The sequence below is a fragment of the Pteronotus mesoamericanus genome, unplaced genomic scaffold (assembly GCF_021234165.1).
Source record: "Pteronotus mesoamericanus isolate MK-2021 breed Mesoamerican mustached bat unplaced genomic scaffold, CSHL_Meso_final scaffold_371, whole genome shotgun sequence".
NCBI lineage: Eukaryota > Metazoa > Chordata > Mammalia > Chiroptera > Mormoopidae > Pteronotus > Pteronotus mesoamericanus.
This window is the reverse complement of record NW_026555314.1, coordinates 3,045,447-3,070,044: the sequence shown is the minus strand read 5'-3', so window position 1 is coordinate 3,070,044 and position 24,598 is coordinate 3,045,447. Positions and strand designations below refer to the sequence as shown.

At 41.1% G+C, this 24,598-nt stretch overlaps 2 protein-coding genes across 2 annotated transcripts; both read right to left on the bottom strand.

Moving 5' to 3' along the window:
* Positions 1-8,862: 8,862 nt before the first annotated feature.
* Positions 8,863-9,816, bottom strand: LOC129086357 (olfactory receptor 8A1-like). Its single transcript, XM_054592827.1, has one exon. The coding sequence runs from the start codon at positions 9,790-9,792 to the stop codon at positions 8,863-8,865; it is 930 nt and encodes a 309-aa protein (XP_054448802.1). The 5' UTR covers positions 9,793-9,816.
* A 12,730-nt stretch (positions 9,817-22,546) lies between these two features.
* Positions 22,547-23,501, bottom strand: LOC129086355 (olfactory receptor 8A1-like). The gene is given in 2 exon segments (XM_054592824.1): positions 22,547-22,933; positions 22,935-23,501. Coding segments are annotated over 2 exon segments (930 nt in total). The 5' UTR covers positions 23,478-23,501.
* Between the last annotated feature and the right edge of the window lie 1,097 nt (positions 23,502-24,598).

The window sequence follows — 24,598 nt, the reverse complement described above, 5'->3', positions numbered from 1 at the left end:
ACTAATATAAACATATTTTATGTGTTTCAGTCCATTGCCATTATTATCTCTAGGTGGCTCAAAATTTTGTCTTTGGCCTGTGGAATTCTCTTCAGTGTTTCTGTTGAAAAACAGTGCTATTAATCTGTAATACCTCCCTTGTTCTGATGGGACAAGATGTTTTGAGCTTATATATATTTCATTCTTCAGACCAGGAAACTCCTATTTCCTCAGGAAACTTGCTTTCTTTTAGAGGTAAAATGGTGTTTCAAGGTCAAAAATTAGGTACCAGAGAGGCTCATTGCTTCTCGGTTATTGTTTCTAAGTCTTTTTTTGGTTTTTGTTTTTAAAGAACTTGGCAATGTGGTCTCCATGGTTCTCAAAGGACCTTTTTTATTAAAGAATAAAAGACCAGTAATTTCACTAAGATATGTTTTGATATTTATTCATAGGAAATTTCTTTATGTATGATGTTCCTTTTCAATATGTCACTTTGAAGTTTTCAGTATTAGAAAAATTTTCTTGAATTACACATTTTGTGGTTGGTTCTGTCCCTTGCTTTTGTTTCCTCTGCAGGGCTCCTGCTCTAGGTAGATTAGATCCTCTGCCTTGTATCTACATTTGTTACTTTCGTATAAATCCTCTTCAGTTCTTTAAAAAAAAACAAAACAGTTTACCCCTCTTTTCTCTTAATGTTTTCCCTAAGGTATTAGCTGGTATGTTTTTGTTCTTCTCTAACTTCTAATTCCGTCTTAATTTCCTAAATTATTTTTCTTTTATTTCTAATTGTTTCATGAGTTCTATTATATAATATATGAGTTTTGGAATTCTGACTTTTCCTTCCATAACTTGTATCATTATTAAAAAACTGAATTTAGAGAAAGAGAGGAAAAGAGAGGGGGGAGGGAGAAACATCTATTTATTGCTCTGCTTACTGATGCATTTATTGGTTGATTTTTGTATGTGACGTGATGGGAGATGGAAACCTCAATCTTGGTGTATCAGGGACAATGTTATAACCGAGTGAGCTACCCTGCCAGGGCCCTTGTATCATTTTCAAAAAGTGTCTTAGCTCATTTTGAAAATAATAGTATTCAGAGGGAATCAAGATGGCGGAAGAGTGAGTGAAAGTCTCACTGACCTCCTCCCAGGACCAACCTGGAATTACAACTAAACTGTGGAGAAATCACCTGGAACAAACAACTGAACAAGGGTGAGAAAGGAGCCTTGTAACCTTGGAGACAGAAGAATCAGCTTTAGCGCAATCTAACTAGTAAGGACTGTGGTAGAGACCTGAGAAGGCGGGCGGGGTGCCGATGGGCGGCAGCACCAGGAGGGTACTGAAACAGCCTGTTGGATCCCCCTGAGGAGAGCGGGGTCTGAACCAAAAGCGGGGATCTCTAGCCCACAGCCCTGGAGCCCAAAAAGTGCACAGAAAACAGCCAGCCGCAAAAAGCAGCAGGGTTGCTCTCTGCCAGAGACAAGTGGCTGGAGACGTCAAGAACTATTTAAAGGGCCAACGCATAAATTTTTATTTGCAGCCACCTACCCTGGTCTCCGGCAAAGTTGGGGGCAGGGTGGGCTAGAGACGCCTGAGGAGAGACTGGGGAAGGAGGCTTTGGGGAGAGAACTGGGAGAGTAGCCGGTGGGATCTGGGTGCTGACTTATCCCCTATGTGGCAGCAGCCATCTTGCTCAGGAAAAGACCACTCCCCCTGAGCAGCAGCAGCAGCAGCAGCAGCAGCAGAGGACCCAATGGCCCCGCCTCCAGGTGGAATTCCACCCTGCCCTGTGCTGTTTATGCTGTCTGCTGAGTGCAGAGTGGCAGCCACAGGTAGCCACAGGTAGATCCCTGGCTAAAGGGGGCACAGAGAGGTCTGGCAACACTTAAGGAGAGACTGGGGATGGAGGCTTTGGGGAGAGAACGGAAAGAGTAGCCGGTGGGATCCCAGGGCGGACTCCTCCCACATACGCACCAATGTGAGAGGACCCAATAACGCCGTCCCTGGGATGGAATCCGACCCACCCTGAGCTATCTAAGGTGGCTGCTGAGTGCAGAGTGAATAGATTAACAGCTGAAGGAGATAGCCACAGACAGTAGATTACTGGAAGTCTCGAACAGACTGCCTAAGGTCAGACAGGGTCAACATCTGACATCATCAGAGGCAGATCCAGAAAGTAAAAAAAACAGCAGTCTCCAACCATGGAAGTTCACACCACAAAGTCAGGAAATCAAGACAGATCAACTGAAGAATCAGAAGCAAAAAAGAAGAGTCTCACAAATGATGGGAAGACAAAGAAATATGCCCCGCTCGAAGGGAAAGGAGGAATCACCACAAAGAGAACTAAATGAAATAGAGGCAAGTAAACTATCAGATATTGAGTTCCAAACAACAGTTCTAAGGAAGCTCAATGAGCTCAGTGAGCTCAGAGAGAATTAAAAAAAAAAAAAAAAACTACAGGGAAACTATGAGGAACTTACTGCAAACTATATCAGCATGAAAAAAGACATAGAAACCACCAATAAGAGGCAAGAGGAAATGAAGAATACAATTTCTGAATTGAAGAACACAGTAGAAGGAATCAAAAACAGGCTAGATGAAGCTGAGGACCGAATCAGTGAGCTGGAGGACAAGGTAGCAAAAAGCTCCCAGAAAGAGCAAGAAAATGAAAAAAGACTCAAAAAGAATGAAGAGGCATTGAGGGAAATGCAGGACAACCTGAAGTGTAATAATATTCGTTTAATAGGGATACCAGAAGGAGAAGAGGAGGAGGAAGGGGTAGAGAACCCGTTTGAAAAACTAATGATGGAAAACTTCCCTAATTGGAGGAGAGAAAAAGTCACACAAGTCCAGGAAGCACGGAGGGTCCCATTCAAGAGGAACCCAATAAGGCCCACTCCAAGACACGTCAGCATTAAAATGGCAAATACCAAAGACAGAGAATCCTAAAGCAAGCAAGGGAGAAAGAGGTAACAACATATAAGGGAGCCCCAATACAGCTATCATCTGACTTATCAACAGAAACACTGCAAGCCAGAAGGGAATGGCAAGAAATATTCCAAATATTGAAAAGCAAAGGCCTGCAACCACGACTGCTCTACCCCAGCAAGGCTCTCAATTAAAATGAAAGGCGAAATAAGGAGTTTCCCAGACAAAAGAAGGCTGAAAGAATATACCTCCACCAAACCAGCACTGCAAAATATGCTAACGGGACTGCTTTAAGATGAACAAAAAGTTTCTATGAATACCCAGTTCCTTTCAGAGTTGCCAGTACTTGATATTACCAATATTTTTAATACTCATTAATCTGATTGTGACAATGATGTTATTTTAATTGTTCTTTTACTATTTGTTGAAACTAAACCTGTTTTTGTGTATTTCTTGCCTATTTCTATTATTTAAAAAAAAACTTTAAATGACTTTTTGGTAGTCTTATCCATTTATTCATTAAAGGTTTGTAGAACTTTTTTCCAAAAAAAAAAAAAAAACTCCAAAAAACCTATTAATCATGTTTTAGATGTGTTGCAAATACTTTTCTGTTATATCCCTTGCCCTTTAACTTTTTTTATATGTATAGTACTATATAGTTAAATGTTTAATATAGTCATATGATTAATATTTACTTGGTAGCTTCTGGGTCTGAATATTTTACTTCAGGTCATGAAAAATATTAGTTCTATTGTCTTCTAAAACTCCTTATATTCTATATATTGATTTTTAACTCACCTGAATATTTCTTGTATAATGTGAGAAATATGGCTCTATATTTGTTTTATTTCAAGTAATTGTGGTTCATGCACTTTATTTGTTGAATAAGCCTTATTTTCCCCATTGATTTGAAATATCAACTTAATCATATATTGTTAGACAGATATATATGTTTGTCTCTAGAATACTCATAATATTTCATTGATCTCCTTGATAATTTCTGTGCTTGTGTCATGTTGCTTTAATTGCTGAGACTTTATAATGGTTTTAAATTTTTTAAATATTTTATAATTGACTTTGACATTTAAAAAAATAAATAAAAACAATCTGCACTTAAGAAAGAAAGAAAGAAAGAGAGAGATGGAACTCCTACCTTTTGTGACAACGTGGATGGAACTGGGGAATATTAAGCTAAATGAAATAAGCCAGTTGGTGAAAGAGTTACCATATGATCTCACCTATAAGTGGACTCTATTCAACAAAATGAACAAAATAAACCACAGGCATGGAAACATGGAGCAGACTGAAAGTGACCAGAGGGGATGGGGAAAGAGGACAATGGTGGGAAGAAGGGGAAGGGACTAGACAAAGAGCATGTATGAATGACCCATGGACATGGACAACAGAGTGGGAATTGACTGTGGGAGTGGGGTTGGGGGTCAGGTGAGTGGAGGGGGGTAAAGGGATAAAAACTGAGACAACTGTAATAGAATAAACATGATTTATAAATTTAAAAATAAATAAACTAAAAAAATAGTGTTAATCTCTTTGTGGGCATATGCTATGAACTGAACTGTGTTCTCTGGCATAAATCATCCCAAATAATCAATTAAAAGATGGGACAAAAGATATAAAATAATCGTTTTCACACATTTTACAAAAGTTATTACTGGATTATGATCTAAGATAAGAGAAGCACAAATGAGATGAACCCTGTGTTCACCCTGACCTTTCTTATCTGGAGATACTTTCTAGATCGTGTCCCAGTGAATGTATATGCAAAAAAAAAACAACAGAAAACCCCCCAAAAAACCCCATAGCATTTGGTCAGTAGTTAGAAGCAGTCCAGAGTTTGGGAGTCAAAAGTAGCTGGACCATGTAGAGAAGCCTATAGAAGCCTATAGAAACCACACAAAGAACTCCAGAAATCTGTATAGTGGTCTCCTTGTGCCTTTGAGTATGAAGTTATGCACCTCTAAGATGCATAATACTTTTCTGTGATATCCCTTGCCCTTTAACTTTTTTTATATGTATAGGCTCCATATCCTGGCTCCATTAAGCTGGGCCAGGAACAAATACCTGGGAGCTTTATGCTAAACTAATTATCGGAGCTTACACAGGAATGTGAGATGCTTGATTTAAAATTGTTACCCAATGCAGGTCCAGCGGCATGCCGCAACAAAAGCCGATCTCATGAGACAAGTGTTGGTGAGAAAGAAGGAGGTTTACTCAGGTGTCGGCCACCTGAGAAGTTATGGGATTCTCATCCCAAAGCCCATCTCCCCAGCTCAATATAGGCAGAAGGTTTTTAAAGAGAGAGAGGGAAAGGAGAATAACGAGCTGAAGGTGAAAGGGGTTGGGAGTGCTCTGTTGTTGAGAATATGTGCAGACCAGCATGGACTGTTCTGATAAGGACCTTGAAACTGGTCAGGTGATTGTCTGGTGTGAATCATTCTGGTTTAACTTCACCGGGTTTTATCGTTGGAGGTCAGTGAATCCCCTAGAGTGGAATCACCGAGTTCAAATTGGTATCTTTTGACATTCTGAGAATTCTAGTTCCTGCAAGAATCTTGTAAAATCTACAAGGTACATTTTAGAGTATGCATTACCAAAAAAAAAAAAAGTCAAAATAACAGTAGGGGGTGGTAAATTCCCCACGGTTACACACCCAGCCAGTAAAGAGACCACTTTGATAACCTGTGGCATCCTGTGGAGGGCTAGGAGGGGTATGTGTCTTTTTTAAATTCATGTCTTATAATTTAGTCTAAGTTTAGCTCTAGAATAAAAGCTACACTTGGAATGTACTAACAAAACTTAAATCAAGCCTCAAAAGCATCAAGCCAGTCTACAAGTAGCTTTACTGGCTGCCAGAACAAACTTTAAGACATTTTAAAGAAATAACTATTAAAGCAGTCCACAGTATTCACCATTCTCTCAAAAATTACAAGACATTCATATAGTCAGGACCATGTGTAAGAAAGGAGAAAAATGAATAGAAACAACAGGCTGATTAAATTAATAGACAAGCGTATTAAAATAGCCCTTGTAAAATTGTCCAGGGATTTACAAGAAGATGTAAACATAATGAAAAGAAAAATGAGAGGCATAAAGAAAAATTAAATAGAACTTTTAGAGATAAAAATAGGAAGTGCAAATGTATTATATAGACTGGATAGAAGACATTGAAGACAATGAGACATTGAAGTAGAAAAGATCAATGATAGAGCAATAAAACTATGAAAACTAAATCGCACAGGGAAAAAAGGTAACAAAGCCAATAACTTCTGGAACAGTATCAGCTATATAATTAGAGTCCCAGAAGGAAGGGAGGAGACACAAATTATTTAAACACATAATTGTTAAGAATGGATAGAGACTTCCAGTCAAGATGGCAGCAAAGGTAAACACGGCCTACCTCCTTGAACAACCCCATCAAAATTACAACTAAAATACAGAACAACCATCAGTCAGAACTGTCAGAAATCGAGTTGAATGTAAGTCTGACAATTACAGAATTAAAGAAACCACATCCACCCAGACTGAGAGTGGGGTGGAGACACGGAACAAGCTGGTCCTACATCCATGTGCGGTGAATAAAAAGTTGGGAGAGATATATTGGGAGCGAGGATTCCCAGCCCCACACCAGGCCCAACAACCCGAGATTCCAGCAACCTGGCTAACACCGTTTGCCATAGTCTGGAGCTGCCCTGAGACTCCTTCCCCGCCAATTATGGGCACACTCAACCGTGATCTTTTCATGTGAAGGGCTGGTATTGGCTCATGCTTACAACTTCCAAAATCCTATCAAACAAGCAACAGCCAGCTTCAGTATGCACCCCAGGCCCCCTACCTCTTGCTATGTGGCCCCAGGCAGGGCAGTAGCAGCAGCCAGCCTAGATTCACACCTTGGCTTCACCTGGGAATCCCTAAGCCCAGCAGAAGTAGCAGCCATCTCAGAGTGCATTATGGCTCATTATTCAGGGTGGCCCCAGGGAGAACACAGCGTGCGGGTGACCTTGGCCTACCCCACCCAGGAAACTCCAGAACCCGTGCACAGAGTGGACAGCTACAGAACATGTCAAGCACAACCACTGTGCCCCTGCACAGGAGATCCTCTGTGGAGACAGGAGGATGGTGTTTAGTGGTCACAGCCAGTCCTTGCATTTGACGGGCTGCATATGTACCTCCCATTGACCTGCCACCAGAAATCCAGGCTCAACTACAAGAGGACAGTGTCCTGAGGCCACATGAAGGGCACACCTTGAGCACCCAGCTTGGGTGATAGGGGAGGCTGGGCCACTTGGAACCTACAGGACACCGGCTCCATTAGGCCACACTACCTAAATAGAGAGTCATAGCAGCTCTGTCTAATATGTAGAAACACACACAGGAAGGTTGCAAAAGAGAGGGAAAGAAACATGCCCCAAATGAAAGGATAGGTCAAAACTCCAAAAAAGAACTAAACAGAATGGAGAACGCTGTATATGAGAAACAAGGTTCAAAACACTGGTTATAAGGATGTGCAGGGAACTTAGTGAGGACGTTGACAGCATAAAAATGACCCAGTTAGAAACACAGGATGTACTGATGGAAATAAAGAACAATTTACAAGAAAACAGCAGTAGAGTGGATGAAGCCTAGAATCAAATCAATGATTTGGAACGTAAGAAAGCAAAATAACAACAACCAGAACAAGAAGAAGAAAAACCCAAAATAATGAGGATAGTGTAAGCCTCCTCTGGGATGACTTCAAGCGTTCTGATATTCACAGCATAAGATTGCCAAAGGCGAAGAGAAAAAGCAAAACAATTGGGAATCTATTTGAAAAAATAATGGAAGAAAACTTCCCTAATTTGGTGAAGGAAACAGACATGCAAGTCCAGGAAGCTCAGAGAGTCCAAAACAAGATATATGCAAAGAGGCCCACACCAAGACACATCATAATTAAAATGCCAATGATTAAACATAGAGAATCTTATACGCAGCAAAGGAAAAGCAATTTGTTATCTACAAGAGGATTCCCATAAGACTGTCAGCTGATATCTCAAAAGAAACTCTGTGGGCTAGAAGGGATTGGCAAGAGATATTCGAAGTCATGAAACACAGCGAATGCTCTACCCAGCAAAGATATCATTTAGAATTGAAGGGCAGATAAAGAACTTGCCAGAGAAGAAAAATATTAGAGGAGTCCATCATCACCAAACCATTACTGTCTGAAACGTAAAAGGGACGTATTGAGGAAAGAAGATCAAAAGTATGACAAATAAAATGGCAATAAATAATATGTATCAACAATTGAATCTAAGAAAAAAAGCAAACAAGAAGAACAGAGGCAGAATCATGAATTTGGAGACTGATGGTTCCAGATGGGAAGAGGTAGTGAGGGAACGGGTGAAGCGGTGAGGGGATTAAAAAGTACAATTAGGTAGTTACAGGATAGCCATGGAGATGTAAAGTACAGTATATGAAATGGAGTCACTGAAGAACTTATACACATGACCTATGGACATGAACAATGGTGCAGGGATTCTGTGAGGGAGTGGGGGGTGCTGGGAAGAGGGTGGCAAAGCAGAGAAAATGTGACAACGGTAACAGCATAATCAGTTCAATAAAATAAAACGTAAAAAAGCAGAGCTAAAGAGAGAAAGAATTGGGTTGAGTGATATTTTTTTCTGAAGTTAATAAAACAGTGCATGACTCTCAAAACTCAGTGCAAAGAGCTATGGATAGAGAAAGTGATCCCAAATGAAAGAAGAGATGAACTTGAAATCAGCTGGCACAAAAAACAATGAGAATAGTGAGATGGGTGGAAAGAAGGAGGAAGAAGCAAAGGAGGCATTCACCCAACGACTCAGGAAAACAGTTGTTCCCCATCGTGGATCGCACTCAGAGGGCTCCTTGTGCGTATTTATAACAATTACTTTGAAAGTGGAGGGAGAATAATAACTTTTGCATCAAAACATTCTTCTTCTCAGTGTTTTCTGTATGGCAGCCTTTACGTCCTTGTTCCTCAAACTGTAGATTAGGGGGTTGAGCATGGGGATCACTGTGGTATAGAACACGGAGGCCACGTTCTCCTGAGCCAGAGAACTGGCTGTGGAGGGTTTTAGGTACACGAATGCAGTAGATCCATAGAATATCCCCACAGCTGCCAGGTGAGAGCTGCAAGTGCTAAAGGCTTTGGACCTTCCTTCTGCGGTGCTGATGCGCAGGATGCTGGAGAAGATGAAGGCGTAGGAAACAAGGACTGTTAAGCAGGTGACTACGATGTTGAATCCAGCCAGAAAGAAGACGGTCATCTGAACATCATAGGTGCTAGAGCAGGAGAGCTCCATGAGGGGGAGGATGTCACAGAAATAATGACTGATGAGGACCTCACAATAGGGCAGTTGTATCATTAAGCCAGTCTCTATTGTTGAGCCAACAAGCCCCATGACGTAGACCACAGCCACCAGCAGGGAGCAGACGTGATGAGACATGATAATGTTATAAAGCAAAGGCCTACAGATGGCAACGTAGCGGTCATAGGCCATCACGGTCAGCATGTAACTCTCAGCGACGACCAACACAATGAAGAAGTAGAGCTGTGACATGCACCCTGCATAGGAGATGATGTTCTTCTCTGACAAGAAGTTCACCAGCATTTTAGGGGTAATGACAGAGGAGTAGCAGAGATCCACGAGTGAGAGATTGCTGAGGAAGAAGTACATGGGCGTGTGAAGCTGAGCATTCAGACCAATCAGTGTTATCATGCCCAGGTTCCCTATCATGGTGACCGAGTAGATCCCAAGGAAGAGGAGAAAGAGGGGGAGCTGGAGCTCTGGTCTCTTTGTTAGTCCCCCGAGAATGAACTCTACCACTGTAGAGTGATTTTCCGCAGCCATTCTCCTTTGTTTGGGAGCCCTGCGGGGGTAAGAGAGAACCCCGTGAGGGCTGCATCATGAGGGGCTGCTTGGTGAACCTAGTTTTGCGCATGTGGAACCAGCTGAATGATTCCGGGCTTCCTTGACGCATCCTTCCCTTACCCTGCTGTCTGTGGGAGGAAGACCAGATCCTGAGTGTTTCAGAGTTAAAGGAGATGGGAGGGAAGAGGGGCCAAGGTCTGGATCTTTTAACACTTGCATGTTTCCCAGATATCCCGGAGCATTTCTTAAAGTGTAGTCCCCGGACCGGCGGCATTAGCATCGCCTGTGGTTAGAGAGGCAAACTCTCAGGCCTCAGCCCAGACCTACCAAGTCAGAAACTTTGGGGGTGGCGCCCCTCATCTGGGTTTACCTTTCTCTCCAGGCGATGCCAATGCATGCTAAAGTTCGAGACCCTCTACCCTGTAGATGACAAGCAGTATATTTCATATTTTGTGGCTGGAGAGAGATTTTGCTTAAAAAATGAAATTTAGCTGTCATCTCTGCAGTTTGTAAATGTTTACTGAATACGAATGTATGAATACCATGTCAGATTGATGCAGCGTCAGGATGATACTGTAGTTGAAACTGCATTGGTGAGTACAAATTGGTGTTTGTATCTGAAAGATGAAGAAATTAAAATATCAATTCCAAAAACAGTTGTGAAACTAATATTGGAGAATGCCCATTCAGAAATTTTGTTCAAGCACTCAGCGGCTATCCAAATGTGGTTGTCATTAGGTTGTCAGAATTTGTTCTTTGTTTTTCACTGAACTTGAGGCCAGAAGCCAGTGGTTCTCAACATTGATTGTATAACTACCGGCAGCATTTAAGAGTGAGGAATGATGTCTGGGTTCCCCCAGCAGAGGTTCTGATTTCTTTGGAGTGTTGCAGCCTGGGCCCGGGCAATAGTATACTCCTGGTTAAGTGCCGATCATCATCCTCATCCTCATCCTCATCATCGTTGTTATTTTCAGATCATAATATTAAATAAACCATGGCCCCATTATCTACCTACGGGCAAAGTACTCACAGTATAGACATGAAACTAGGAAGCATGGATCTTCATTGCTGGACGTGATACCTAAAGACAAACTGTCTCTGAGATATATTTCATAAGCTAAAAACCATAAACCCTCACTATTTTAATGCTTCGTTATATAATCACTAACTTTTCTCTAGTGCTCTTTCAAGGTCCATGTTATTAACCCCTCCTAAAATTTTTGGGTATGAGGAGAAATGTGTTTCGACTAGGATTTTCATTCCCTTTTTCATATTGAGACAGCAGAAGTGCCAGACTCTAAATTATTGGGACTTTGGACGCAGACTGCTCTTTGATCATTAGCTTCTTCCCTTGGCCCAAGTGTGTAGCCTTATACATCTGCACACCCAGAGCTCTAAGAATTGTAGTTCAATGGGCTTTGCTCTTGATATCTCAGATGGTGCACAGTCTAGAAAATAAGAGGAATCTATATTATTTATTCCATTCTCTAGGATATGGAAGCTCTAACATTAAATAAGTTATCCTATCATGCAGTGGGCAAGAGGCAGAACTGGTCCCCAAACCCAGAACGTCTGAGTACCGGTTCGTTTTCTTCGTCTAAGCTATGTTGTTTTGCTGTAGCTTCTCTTTGTGTAGAGATTTATTCTCTCTACTAAATTTAAGTTACTGAATTTTCAGAGGTAGGGGAAAGATTTTATTGCCAATCTTGGGTACACAGAAGAAAATCAGCAAGGTAGTATATGTGAATTGTAAAAAATGAGAAATACAAATAAGCAAAATAAAGAAATAAAACAGAAAGAAAAAAAGAGAAGAAAAAAGGAATAAAGAAGAAAAAAAGAAAAGTAAAAAAAAGAAAGAGTTAAGAAGAAGAAATACAAGTAACCAAAAATAAAATACCATTTTTCTCTCTGTGGAGACAACACTGATAATGACTACCCTTCCAGATTGTTCAGTGCGTATATGTATTTACGTGTGTATCAGTGTATCTGTATTTCTAAAACCATTTTCACCCTCTTTTTAATGTAGCAATTTAAAATATTTTGTCCCATAACTTTGGCACTCTTTCTTTTTCTTACATGTAAGGGTCTTTAAATCCTTAGGATGTAGTTAAAGAGAAAATCTGCATTGCATTGTAACTTTTATTTAACTTTTCATTAGTGGGGTATTTAAGAGGTATTTAACTTCATAGTAACTACCACCAGAGATAGCTGAGTTATTTGACTGTTATTTCCACTTGTCACAAAGGAGAAGATAGATTTCCTCTCGGTAACAGTAGATGAAAAATTCTTACATAGCCCCTTGTACCTAATTTATGCCTCTTAAGACAGTCAAAAGATAGAAAAATCCACCCTGAATATACTGTTACCCGAATTCCGAGTGTTGTACAAAACAGAGCAGCGGTGATGCCATTCACCCAGCACAGTGCCAATGGCATTGATTTCATCTTCACACCCATCCTCATCTAATGATATAAATAGGCAAACGTGAGCCGCTATTTGATATGTTATTGTAATGATTACCTCTACTTTCACCAGACCATCAGAGGCTCACGATCGCTGTTGATGAGAACACAACACACAAAGAAAAAACACTTAGAGATGAAGGTACACATAATGTTGGAAATATCCTGCATTGAAAACAGGAGGTCATGAGAGAAATATTGTTTTCATAAAGTTGTTTTAAATCTGTCAGTACCTGTGCTGAGGAAAAATGGACAGTGTCCTGGCAATGTTAGAGGACGTCCTTGGTTTCAAGAATCAGCAAATAAATATCAGAAAATGAGAGAACGTACGTACAGATTTATTTCTAGTTCTGCATGTACTCAAAGGGGCTATCACAGCCATAAAAACGGGGGCCCCTGCGGTTGGGAGACCGGGGCGTCTTTTATATGTATGTGAGCAGCACCTCTCGTGGGATGAAGTCACTGCAGAGACCGGAGCCCTTACTACAGGCGCAATTAAAGTCTTGGTTCGCACCTCTGCTGCGAATCATGTTTGGTCTCCCAGGTGTGGTAATTTTCCTCTCAGTGAGAGAGTCCTCTGGCAGGTTGGAAAACTTAGAATGGAACGCCAGCACGCAGCTGTCTTACAAACAACAACCCGGTCATCCCCGTCATCGTCATCCCCCCTCACCGCCGCCGCCGCAGCACCGCCTCATCATTACCATCGGTCGCATTACCCAGCTCCCACCACACGCGTATTCATCTCCAGGCACAATCAACGAGGCCTTACATGTTTATCTTAAAGGGTTTTTGAGCGACTTCAAATATTTTACTAACACTAACCATGCAATATAGCAAAGGGATGTGAATTCATAAGGGATGTTAAAATGTCACCCTGCCACTATACTGCATGCTGACAGCGTATAATGTCAGGGGGTGGAGGGGCATGAGTAGATAGACTTAGGAGGACTCTTCACACATATATTGCCATTCAGAAGTTAAATATGTTCATAAGAAAATGTACTTTCCAAGAATATGTTGTGTAATATATTATCCATGAAAATAGTGCTAATGAAGATTTTTTTATTAAACTGTTTTCAGATAATTACAGGTACACCTGCAATTGCAAGAAATAATATACAGAGATTCTGTGTACCCTTTATACAGTTTACCCCAGTGAGAACATCTTGCGAAATTATACTACAACATCACACTCAGAAGAGTGCATATTGCCATAAACAATTCACTGATCTTACTCTGATTTCCTCATTTTTGCCAAGTCACTTGTATGTGTATGTATGCATTTAGTTTCATGCAATTTTGTCATATGCATAGGCTCGTGTATCTACCACACAGTTCAAATAAAAACACATCACTTTCCTTTTCTATTATTCAAAATAATGTTTGGGTTTCTTATTTTCCTCCAAAGGTGTCTAGTTATTTTTCTTCAGCATCCTTATACTCTCACTAATATAAACATATTTTATGTGTTTCAGTCCATTGCCATTATTATCTCTAGGTGGCTCAAAATTTTGTCTTTGGCCTGTGGAATTCTCTTCAGTGTTTCTGTTGAAAAACAGTGCTATTAATCTGTAATACCTCCCTTGTTCTGATGGGACAAGATGTTTTGAGCTTATATATATTTCATTCTTCAGACCAGGAAACTCCTATTTCCTCAGGAAACTTGCTTTCTTTTAGAGGTAAAATGGTGTTTCAAGGTCAAAAATTAGGTACCAGAGAGGCTCATTGCTTCTCGGTTATTGTTTCTAAGTCTTTTTTTGGTTTTTGTTTTTAAAGAACTTGGCAATGTGGTCTCCATGGTTCTCAAAGGACCTTTTTTATTAAAGAATAAAAGACCAGTAATTTCACTAAGATATGTTTTGATATTTATTCATAGGAAATTTCTTTATGTATGATGTTCCTTTTCAATATGTCACTTTGAAGTTTTCAGTATTAGAAAAATTTTCTTGAATTACACATTTTGTGGTTGGTTCTGTCCCTTGCTTTTGTTTCCTCTGCAGGGCTCCTGCTCTAGGTAGATTAGATCCTCTGCCTTGTATCTACATTTGTTACTTTCCTATAAATCCTCTTCAGTTCTTTAAAAAAAACCAAAACAGTTTACCCCTCTTTTCTCTTAATGTTTTCCCTAAGGTATTAGCTGGTATGTTTTTGTTCTTCTCTAACTTCTAATTCCGTCTTAATTTCCTAAATTATTTTTCTTTTATTTCTAATTGTTTCATGAGTTCTATTATATAATATATGAGTTTTGGAATTCTGACTTTTCCTTCCATAACTTGTATCATTATTAAAAAACTGAATTTAGAGAAAGAGAGGAAAAGAGAGGGGGGAGGGAGAAACATCTATTTATTGCTCTGCTTACTGATGCATTTATTGGTTGATCTTTGTATGTGACGTGATGGGAGATGGAAACCTCAATCTTGGTGTATCAGGGACAATGTTATAACCGAGTGAGCTACCCTGCCAGGGCCCTTGTATCATTTTCAAAAAGTGTCTTAGCTCATTTTGAAAATAATAGTATTCAGAGGGAATCAAGATGGCGGAAGAGTGAGTGAAAGTCTCACTGACCTCCTCCCAGGACCAACCTGGAATTACAACTAAACTGTGGAGAAATCACCTGGAACAAACAACTGAACAAGGGTGAGAAAGGAGCCTTGTAACCTTGGAGACAGAAGAATCAGCTTTAGCGCAATCTAACTAGTAAGGACTGTGGTAGAGACCTGAGAAGGCGGGCGGGGTGCCGATGGGCGGCAGCACCAGGAGGATACTGAAACAGCCTGTTGGATCCCCCTGAGGAGAGCGGGGTCTGAACCAAAAGCGGGGATCTCTAGCCCACAGCCCTGGAGCCCAAAAAGTGCACAGAAAACAGCCAGCCGCAAAAAGCAGCAGGGTTGCTCTCTGCCAGAGACAAGTGGCTGGAGACGTCAAGAACTATTTAAAGGGCCAACGCATAAATTTTTATTTGCAGCCACCTACCCTGGTCTCCGGCAAAGTTGGGGGCAGGGTGGGCTAGAGACGCCTGAGGAGAGACTGGGGAAGGAGGCTTTGGGGAGAGAACTGGGAGAGTAGCCGGTGGGATCTGGGTGCTGACTTATCCCCTATGTGGCAGCAGCCATCTTGCTCAGGAAAAGACCACTCCCCCTGAGCAGCAGCAGCAGCAGCAGCAGCAGCAGAGGACCCAATGGCCCCGCCTCCAGGTGGAATTCCACCCTGCCCTGTGCTGTTTATGCTGTCTGCTGAGTGCAGAGTGGCAGCCACAGGTAGCCACAGGTAGATCCCTGGCTAAAGGGGGGCACAGAGAGGTCTGGCAACACTTAAGGAGAGACTGGGGATGGAGGCTTTGGGGAGAGAACGGAAAGAGTAGCCGGTGGGATCCCAGGGCGGACTCCTCCCACATACGCACCAATGTGAGAGGACCCAATAACGCCGTCCCTGGGATGGAATCCGACCCACCCTGAGCTATCTAAGGTGGCTGCTGAGTGCAGAGTGAATAGATTAACAGCTGAAGGAGATAGCCACAGACAGTAGATTACTGGAAGTCTCGAACAGACTGCCTAAGGTCAGACAGGGTCAACATCTGACATCATCAGAGGCAGATCCAGAAAGTAAAAAAAACAGCAGTCTCCAACCATGGAAGTTCACACCACAAAGTCAGGAAATCAAGACAGATCAACTGAAGAATCAGAAGCAAAAAAGAAGAGTCTCACAAATGATGGGAAGACAAAGAAATATGCCCCGCTCGAAGGGAAAGGAGGAATCACCACAAAGAGAACTAAATGAAATAGAGGCAAGTAAACTATCAGATATTGAGTTCCAAACAACAGTTCTAAGGAAGCTCAATGAGCTCAGTGAGCTCAGAGAGAATTAAAAAAAAAAAAAAAAAAACTACAGGGAAACTATGAGGAACTTACTGCAAACTATATCAGCATGAAAAAAGACATAGAAACCATCAATAAGAGGCAAGAGGAAATGAAGAATACAATTTCTGAATTGAAGAACACAGTAGAAGGAATCAAAAACAGGCTAGATGAAGCTGAGGACCGAATCAGGGAGCTGGAGGACAAGGTAGCAAAAAGCTCCCAGAAAGAGCAAGAAAATGAAAAAAGACTCAAAAAGAATGAAGAGGCATTGAGGGAAATGCAGGACAACCTGAAGTGTAATAATATTCGTTTAATAGGGATACCAGAAGGAGAAGAGGAGGAGGAAGGGGTAGAGAACCCGTTTGAAAAACTAATGATGGAAAACTTCCCTAATTGGAGGAGAGAAAAAGTCACACAAGTCCAGGAAGCACGGAGGGTCCCATTCAAGAGGAACCCAATAAGGCCCACTCCAAGACACGTCAGCATTAAAATGGCAAATACCAAAGACAGAGAATCCTAAAGCAAGCAAGGGAGAAAGAGGTAACAACATATAAGGGAGCCCCAATACAGCTATCATCTGACTTATCAACAGAAACACTGCAAGCCAGAAGGGAATGGCAAGAAATATTCCAAATATTGAAAAGCAAAGGCCTGCAACCACGACTGCTCTACCCCAGCAAGGCTCTCAATTAAAATGAAAGGCGAAATAAGGAGTTTCCCAGACAAAAGAAGGCTGAAAGAATATACCTCCACCAAACCAGCACTGCAAAATATGCTAACGGGACTGCTTTAAGATGAACAAAAAGTTTCTATGAATACCCAGTTCCTTTCAGAGTTGCCAGTACTTGATATTACCAATATTTTTAATACTCATTAATCTGATTGTGACAATGATGTTATTTTAATTGTTCTTTTACTATTTGTTGAAACTAAACCTGTTTTTGTGTATTTCTTGCCTATTTCTATTATTTAAAAAAAAACTTTAAATGACTTTTTGGTAGTCTTATCCATTTATTGATTAAAGGTTTGTAGAACGTTTTTCCAAAAAAAAAAAAAAAAAAAAACTCCAAAAAACCTATTAATCATGTTTTAGATGTGTTGCGAATACTTTTCTATTATATCCCTTGTCTTTTAACTTTTTTTATATGTATAGTATTATATAGTTAAATGTTTAATATAATCATATTATTAATATTTACTTGATAGCTTCTGGGTCTGAATATTTTACTTCAGGTCATGAAAAATATTGGTTCTATTGTCTTCTAAAACTCCTTATATTCTATATATTGATTTTTAACTCACCTGAATATTTCTTGTATAATGTGAGAAATATGGCTGTATATTTGTTTTATTTCAAGTAATTGTGGTTCATGCACTTTATTTGTTGAATAAGCCTTATTTTCCCCATTGATTTGAAATATCAACTTAATCATATATTGTTAGACAGATGTATGTTTGTCTCTAGAATACTCATAATATTTCATTGATCTCCTTGATAATTTCTGTGCTTGTGTCATGTTGCTTTAATTGCTGAGACTTTATAATGGTTTTAAATTTTTTAAATATTTTATAATTGACTTTGACATTTAAAAAAATAAATAAAAACAATCTGCACTTAAGAAAGAAAGAAAGAGAGAGAGAGATGGAACTCCTACCTTTTGTGACAACGTGGATGGAACTGGGGAATATTAAGCTAAATGAAATAAGCCAGTTGGTGAAAGAGTTACCATATGATCTCACCTATAAGTGGACTCTATTCAACAAAATGAACTGATGAACAAAATAAACCACAGGCATGGAAACATGGAGCAGACTGAAAGTGACCAGAGGGGATGGGGAAAGAGGACAATGGTGGGAAGAAGGGGAAGGGACTAGACAAAGAGCATGTATGAATGACCCATGGACATGGACAACAGAGTGGGAATTGACTGTGGGAGTGGGGTTGGGGGTCAGGTGAGTGGAGGGGGGTAAAGGGATAAAAACTGAGACAACTGTAATAGAATAAACATGATTTATAAATTTAAAAATAAATAAACTAAAAAAATAGTGTTAATCTCTTTGTGGGCATATGCTATGAACTGAACTGTGTTCTCTGGCATAAATCATCCCAAATAATCAATTAAAAGATGGGACAAAAGATATAAAATAATCGTTTTCACACATTTTACAAAAGTTATTACTGGATTATGATCTAAGATAAGAGAAGCACAAATGAGATGAACCCTGTGTTCACCCTGACCTTTCTTATCTGGAGATACTTTCTAGATCGTGTCCCAGTGAATGTATATGCAAAAAAAAAACAACAACAAAAAAACCCCCCGAAAAACCCCATAGCATTTGGTCAGTAGTTAGAAGCAGTCCAGAGTCTGGGAGTCAAAAGTAGCTGGACCATGTAGAGAAGCCTATAGAAGCCTATAGAAACCACACAAAGAACTCCAGAAATCTGTATAGTGGTCTCCTTGTGCCTTTGAGTATGAAGTTATGCACCTCTAAGATAAAACTCCATTAAGCTGGGCCAGGAACAAATACCTGGGAGCTTTATGCTAAACTAATTATCAGAGCTTACACAGGAATGTGAGATGCTTGATTTAAAATTGTTACCCAATGCAGGTCCAGCGGTATGCTGCAACAAAAGCCGATCTCATGAGGCAAGTGTTGGTGAGAAAGAAGGAGGTTTACTCAGGTGTCGGCCACCTGAGAAGTTATGGGATTCTCATCCCAAAGCCCATCTCCCCAGCTCAATATAGGCAAAAGGTTTTTAAACAGAGACAGGGAAAGGAGAATAACGAGCTGAAGGTGGAAGGGGTTGAGAGTGCTCTGTTGTTGAGAATATGTGCAGACCAGCATGGACTGTTCTGATAAGGACCTTGAAACTGGTCAAGTGATTGTCTGGTGTGAATCATTCTGGTTTAACTTCACCGGGTTTTATCGTTGGAGGTCAGTGAATCCCCTAGAGTGGAATCACTGAGTTCAAATTGGCATCTTTTGACATTCTGAGAATTCTAGTTCCTACAAGAATCTTGTAATATCTACAAGGTATATTTTAGTCAGAGTCTGCATTTACCAAAAAAAAAAAGTCAAAATAACAGTAGGGGGTGTTAAATTCCCCACGGTTACACACCCAGCCAGTAAAGAGATCTCTTTGAACACCTCTGGCATCCTGTGGAGGGCTAGGAGGGGTATGTGTCTTTTTTAAATTCATGTCTTATAATTTAGTCTAAGTTTAGCTCTAGAATAAAAGCTACACTTGGAATGTACTAACAAAACTTAAATCAAGCCTCAAAAGCATCAAGCCAGTCTACAAGTAGCTTTACTGGCTGCCAGAACAAACTTTAAGACATTTTAAAGAAATAACTATTAAAGCAGTCCACAGTATTCACCATTCTCTCAAAAATTACGAGACATTCATGTAGTCAGGACCATGTGTAAGAAAGGAGAAAAATGAATAGAAATAACAGGCTGATTAAATTAATAGACAAGCGTATTAAAATAGCCCTTGTAAAATTGTCCAGGGATTTACAAGAAGATGTAAACATAATGAAAAGAAAAATGAGAGGCATAAAGAAAAATTAAATAGAACTTTTAGAGATAAAAATAGGAAGTGCAAATGTATTATATAGACTGGATAGAAGACATTGAAGACAATGAGACATTGAAGTAGAAAAGATCAATGATAGAGCAATAAAACTATGAAAACTAAATCGCACAGGGAAAAAAGGTAACAAAGCCAATAACTTCTGGAACAGTATCAGCTATATAATTAGAGTCCCAGAAGGAAGGGAGGAGACACAAATTATTTAAACACATAATGGTTAAGAGTGGATAGAGACTTCCAGTCAAGATGGCAGCAGAGGTAAACACGGCCTACCTCCTTGAACAACCCCATCAAAATTACAACTAAAATACAGAACAACCATCAGTCAGAACTGTCAGAAATCGAGTTGAATGTAAGTCTGACAATTACAGAATTAAAGAAACCACATCCACCGAGACTGAGAGTGGGGTGGAGACACGGAACAAGCTGGTCCTACATCCATGTGCGGTGAATAAAAAGTTGGGAGAGATATATTGGGAGCGAGGATTCCCAGCCCCACACCAGGCCCAACAACCCGAGATTCCAGCAACCTGGCTAACACCGTTTGCCATAGTCTGGAGCTGCCCTGAGACTCCTTCCCCGCCAATTATGGGCACACTCAACCGTGATCTTTTCATGTGAAGGGCTGGTATTGGCTCATGCTTACAACTTCCAAAATCCTATCAAACAAGCAACAGCCAGCTTCAGTATGCACCCCAGGCCCCCTACCTCTTGCTATGTGGCCCCAGGCAGGGCAGTAGCAGCAGCCAGCCTAGATTCACACCTTGGCTTCACCTGGGAATCCCTAAGCCCAGCAGAAGTAGCAGCCATCTCAGAGTGCATTATGGCTCATTATTCAGGGTGGCCCCAGGGAGAACACAGCGTGCGGGTGACCTTGGCCTACCCCACCCAGGAAACTCCAGAACCCGTGCACAGAGTGAACAGCTACAGAGCATGTCAAGCACAACCACTGTGCCCCTGCACAGGAGATCCTCTGTGGAGACAGGAGGATGGTGTTTAGTGGTCATAGCCAGTCCTTGCATTTGACGGGCTGCATATGTACCTCCCATTGACCTGCCACCAGAAATCCAGGCTCAACTACAAGAGGACAGTGTCCTGAGACCACATGAAGGGCACACCCTGAGTACCCAGCTTGGGTGATAGGGGAGGCTGGGCCACTTGGAACCTACAGGACACCGGCTCCATTAGGCCACACTACCTAAATAGAGAGTCATAGCAGCTCTGTCAATATGTAGAAACACACACAGGAAGGTTGCAAAAGAGAGGGAAAGAAACATGCCCCAAATGAAAGGATAGGTCAAAACTCCAAAAAAGAAGTAAACAGAATGGAGAAAGCTGTATATGAGAAACAAGGTTCAAAACACTGGTTATAAGGATGTGCAGGGAACTTAGTGAGGACGTTGACAGCATAAAAATGACCCAGTTAGAAACACAGGATGTACTGATGGAAATAAAGAACAATTTACAAGAAAACAGCAGTAGAGTGGATGAAGCCTAGAATCAAATCAATGATTTGGAACGTAAGAAAGCAAAATAACAACAACCAGAACAAGAAGAAGAAAAACCCAAAATAATGAGGATAGTGTAAGCCTCCTTACACTAGGATAACTTCAAGCATTCTGATATTCACAGCATAAGATTGCCAAAGGCGAAGAGAAAAAGCAAAACAATTGGGAATCTATTTGAAAAAATAATGGAAGAAAACTTCCCTAATTTGGTGAAGGAAACAGACATGCAAGTCCAGGAAGCTCAGAGAGTCCAAAACAAGATATATGCAAAGAGGCCCACACCAAGACACATCATAATTAAAATGCCAATGATTAAACATAGAGAATCTTATACGCAGCAAAGGAAAAGCAATTTGTTATCTACAAGAGGATTCCCATAAGACTGTCAGCTGATATCTCAAAAGAAACTCTGTGGGCTAGAAGGGATTGGCAAGAGATATTCAAAGTCATGAAACACAGCGAATGCTCTACCCAGCAAAGATATCATTTAGAATTGAAGGGCAGATAAAGAACTTGCCAGAGAAGAAAAATATTAGAGGAGTCCATCATCACCAAACCATTACTGTCTGAAACGTAAAAGGGACGTATTGAGGAAAGAAGATCAAAAGTATGACAAATAAAATGGCAATAAATAATATGTATCAACAATTGAATCTAAGAAAAAAAGCAAACAAGAAGAACAGAGACAGAATCATGAATTTGGAGACTGTTTGATGGTTCCAGATGGGAAGAGGTAGTGAGGGAACGGGTGAAGCGGTGAGGGGATTAAAAAGTACAATTAGGTAGTTACAGGATAGCCATGGAGATGTAAAGTACAGTATATGAAATGGAGTCACTGAAGAACTTATACACATGACCTATGGACATGAACAATGGTGCAGGGATTCTGTGAGGGAGTGGGGGGTGCTGGGAAGAGGGTGGCAAAGCAGAGAAAATGTGACAACGGTAACAGCATAATCAGTTCAATAAAATAAAACGTAAAAAAGCAGAGCTAAAGAGAGAAAGAATTGGGTTGAGTGATATTTTTTTCTGAAGTTAATAAAACAGTGCATGACTCTCAAAACTCAGTGCAAAGAGCTATGGATAGAGAAAGTGATCCCAAATGAAAGAAGAGATGAACTTGAAATCAGCTGGCACAAAAAGCAATGAGAATAGTGAGATGGGTGGAAGGAAGGAGGAAGAAGCAAAGGAGGCATTCACCCAACGACTCAGGAAAACAGTTGTTCCCCATCGTGGATCGCACTCAGAGGGCTCCTTGTGCGTATTTATAACAATTACTTTGAAAGTGGAGGGAGAATAATAACTTTTGCATCAAAACATTCTTCTTCTCAGTGTTTTCTGTATGGCAGCCTTTACGTCCTTGTTCCTCAAACTGTAGATTAGGGGGTTGAGCATGGGGATCACTGTGGTATAGAACACGGAGGCCACGTTCTCCTGAGCCAGGGAACTGGCTGTGGAGGGTTTTAGGTACACGAATGCAGTAGATCCATAGAATATCCCCACAGCTGCCAGGTGAGAGCTGCAAGTGCTAAAGGCTTTGGACCTTCCTTCTGCGGTGCTGATGCGCAGGATGCTGGAGAAGATGAAGGCGTAGGAAACAAGGACTGTTAAGCAGGTGACTACGATGTTGAATCCAGCCAGAAAGAAGACGGTCATCTGAACATCATAGGTGCTAGAGCAGGAGAGCTCCATGAGGGGGGAGGATGTCACAGAAATAATGACTGATGAGGACCTCACAATAGGGCAGTTGTATCATTAAGCCAGTCTCTATTGTTGAGCCAACAAGCCCCATGACGTAGACCACAGCCACCAGCAGGGAGCAGACGTGATGAGACATGATAATGTTATAAAGCAAAGGCCTACAGATGGCAACGTAGCGGTCATAGGCCATCACGGTCAGCATGTAACACTCGGCGATGACAAACACAATGAAGAAGTAGAGCTGTGACATGCACCCTGCATAGGAGATGATGTTCTTCTCTGACAAGAAGTTCACCAGCATTTTAGGGGTAATGACAGAGGAGTAGCAGAGATCCACGAGTGAGAGATTGCTGAGGAAGAAGTACATGGGCGTGTGAAGCTGAGCATTCAGACCAATCAGTGTTATCATGCCCAGGTTCCCTATCATGGTGACCGAGTAGATCCCAAGGAAGAGGAGAAAGAGGGGGAGCTGGAGCTCTGGTCTCTTTGTTAGTCCCCCGAGAATGAACTCTACCACTGTAGAGTGATTTTCCGCAGCCATTCTCCTTTGTTTGGGAGCCCTGCGGGGGTAAGAGAGAACCCCGTGAGGGCTGCATCATGAGGGGCTGCTTGGTGAACCTAGTTTTGCGCATGTGGAACCAGCTGAATGATTCCGGGCTTCCTTGACGCATCCTTCCCTTACCCTGCTGTCTGTGGGAGGAAGACCAGATCCTGAGTGTTTCAGAGTTAAAGGAGATGGGAGGGAAGAGGGGCCAAGGTCTGGATCTTTTAACACTTGCATGTTTCCCAGATATCCCGGAGCATTTCTTAAAGTGTAGTTCCCGGACCGGCGGCATTAGCATCGCCTGTGGTTAGAGAGGCAAACTCTCAGGCCTCACCCCAGACCTACCAAGTCAGAAACTTTGGGGGTGGCGCCCCTCATCTGGGTTTACCTTTCTCTCCAGGCGATGCCAATGCATGCTAAAGTTCGAGACCCTCTACCCTGTAGATGACAAGCAGTATATTTCATATTTTGTGGCTGGAGAGAGATTTTGCTTAAAAAATGAAATTTAGCTGTCATCTCTGCAGTTTGTAAATGTTTACTGAATACGAATGTATGAATACCATGTCAGATTGATGCAGCGTCAGGATGATACTGTAGTTGAAACTGCGTTGGTGAGTACAAATTGGTGTTTGTATCTGAAAGGTGAAGAAATTAAAATATCAATTCCAAAAACAGTTGTGAAACTAATATTGGAGAATGCCCATTCAGAAATTTTGTTCAAGCACTCAGCGGCTATCCAAATGTGGTTGTCATTAGGTTGTCAGAATTTGTTCTTTGTTTTTCACTGAACTTGAGGCCAGAAGCCAGTGGTTCTCAACATTGATTGTATAACTACCGGCAGCATTTAAGAGTGAGGAATGATGTCTGGGTTCCCCCAGCAGAGGTTCTGATTTCTTTGGAGTGTTGCAGCCTGGGCCCGGGCAATAGTATACTCCTGGTTAAGTGCCGATCATCATCCTCATCCTCATCCTCATCATCGTTGTTATTTTCAGATCATAATATTAAATAAACCATGGCCCCATTATCTACCTACGGGCAAAGTACTCACAGTATAGACATGAAACTAGGAAGCATGGATCTTCATTGCTGGACGTGATACCTAAAGACAAACTGTCTCT

Excerpts from the sequence above, each read along its gene's own strand:
- LOC129086357 (XM_054592827.1), bottom strand. The coding sequence starts at position 9,792 with ATGGCTGCGGAAAATCACTCTACAGTGGTAGAGTTCATTCTCGGGGGA.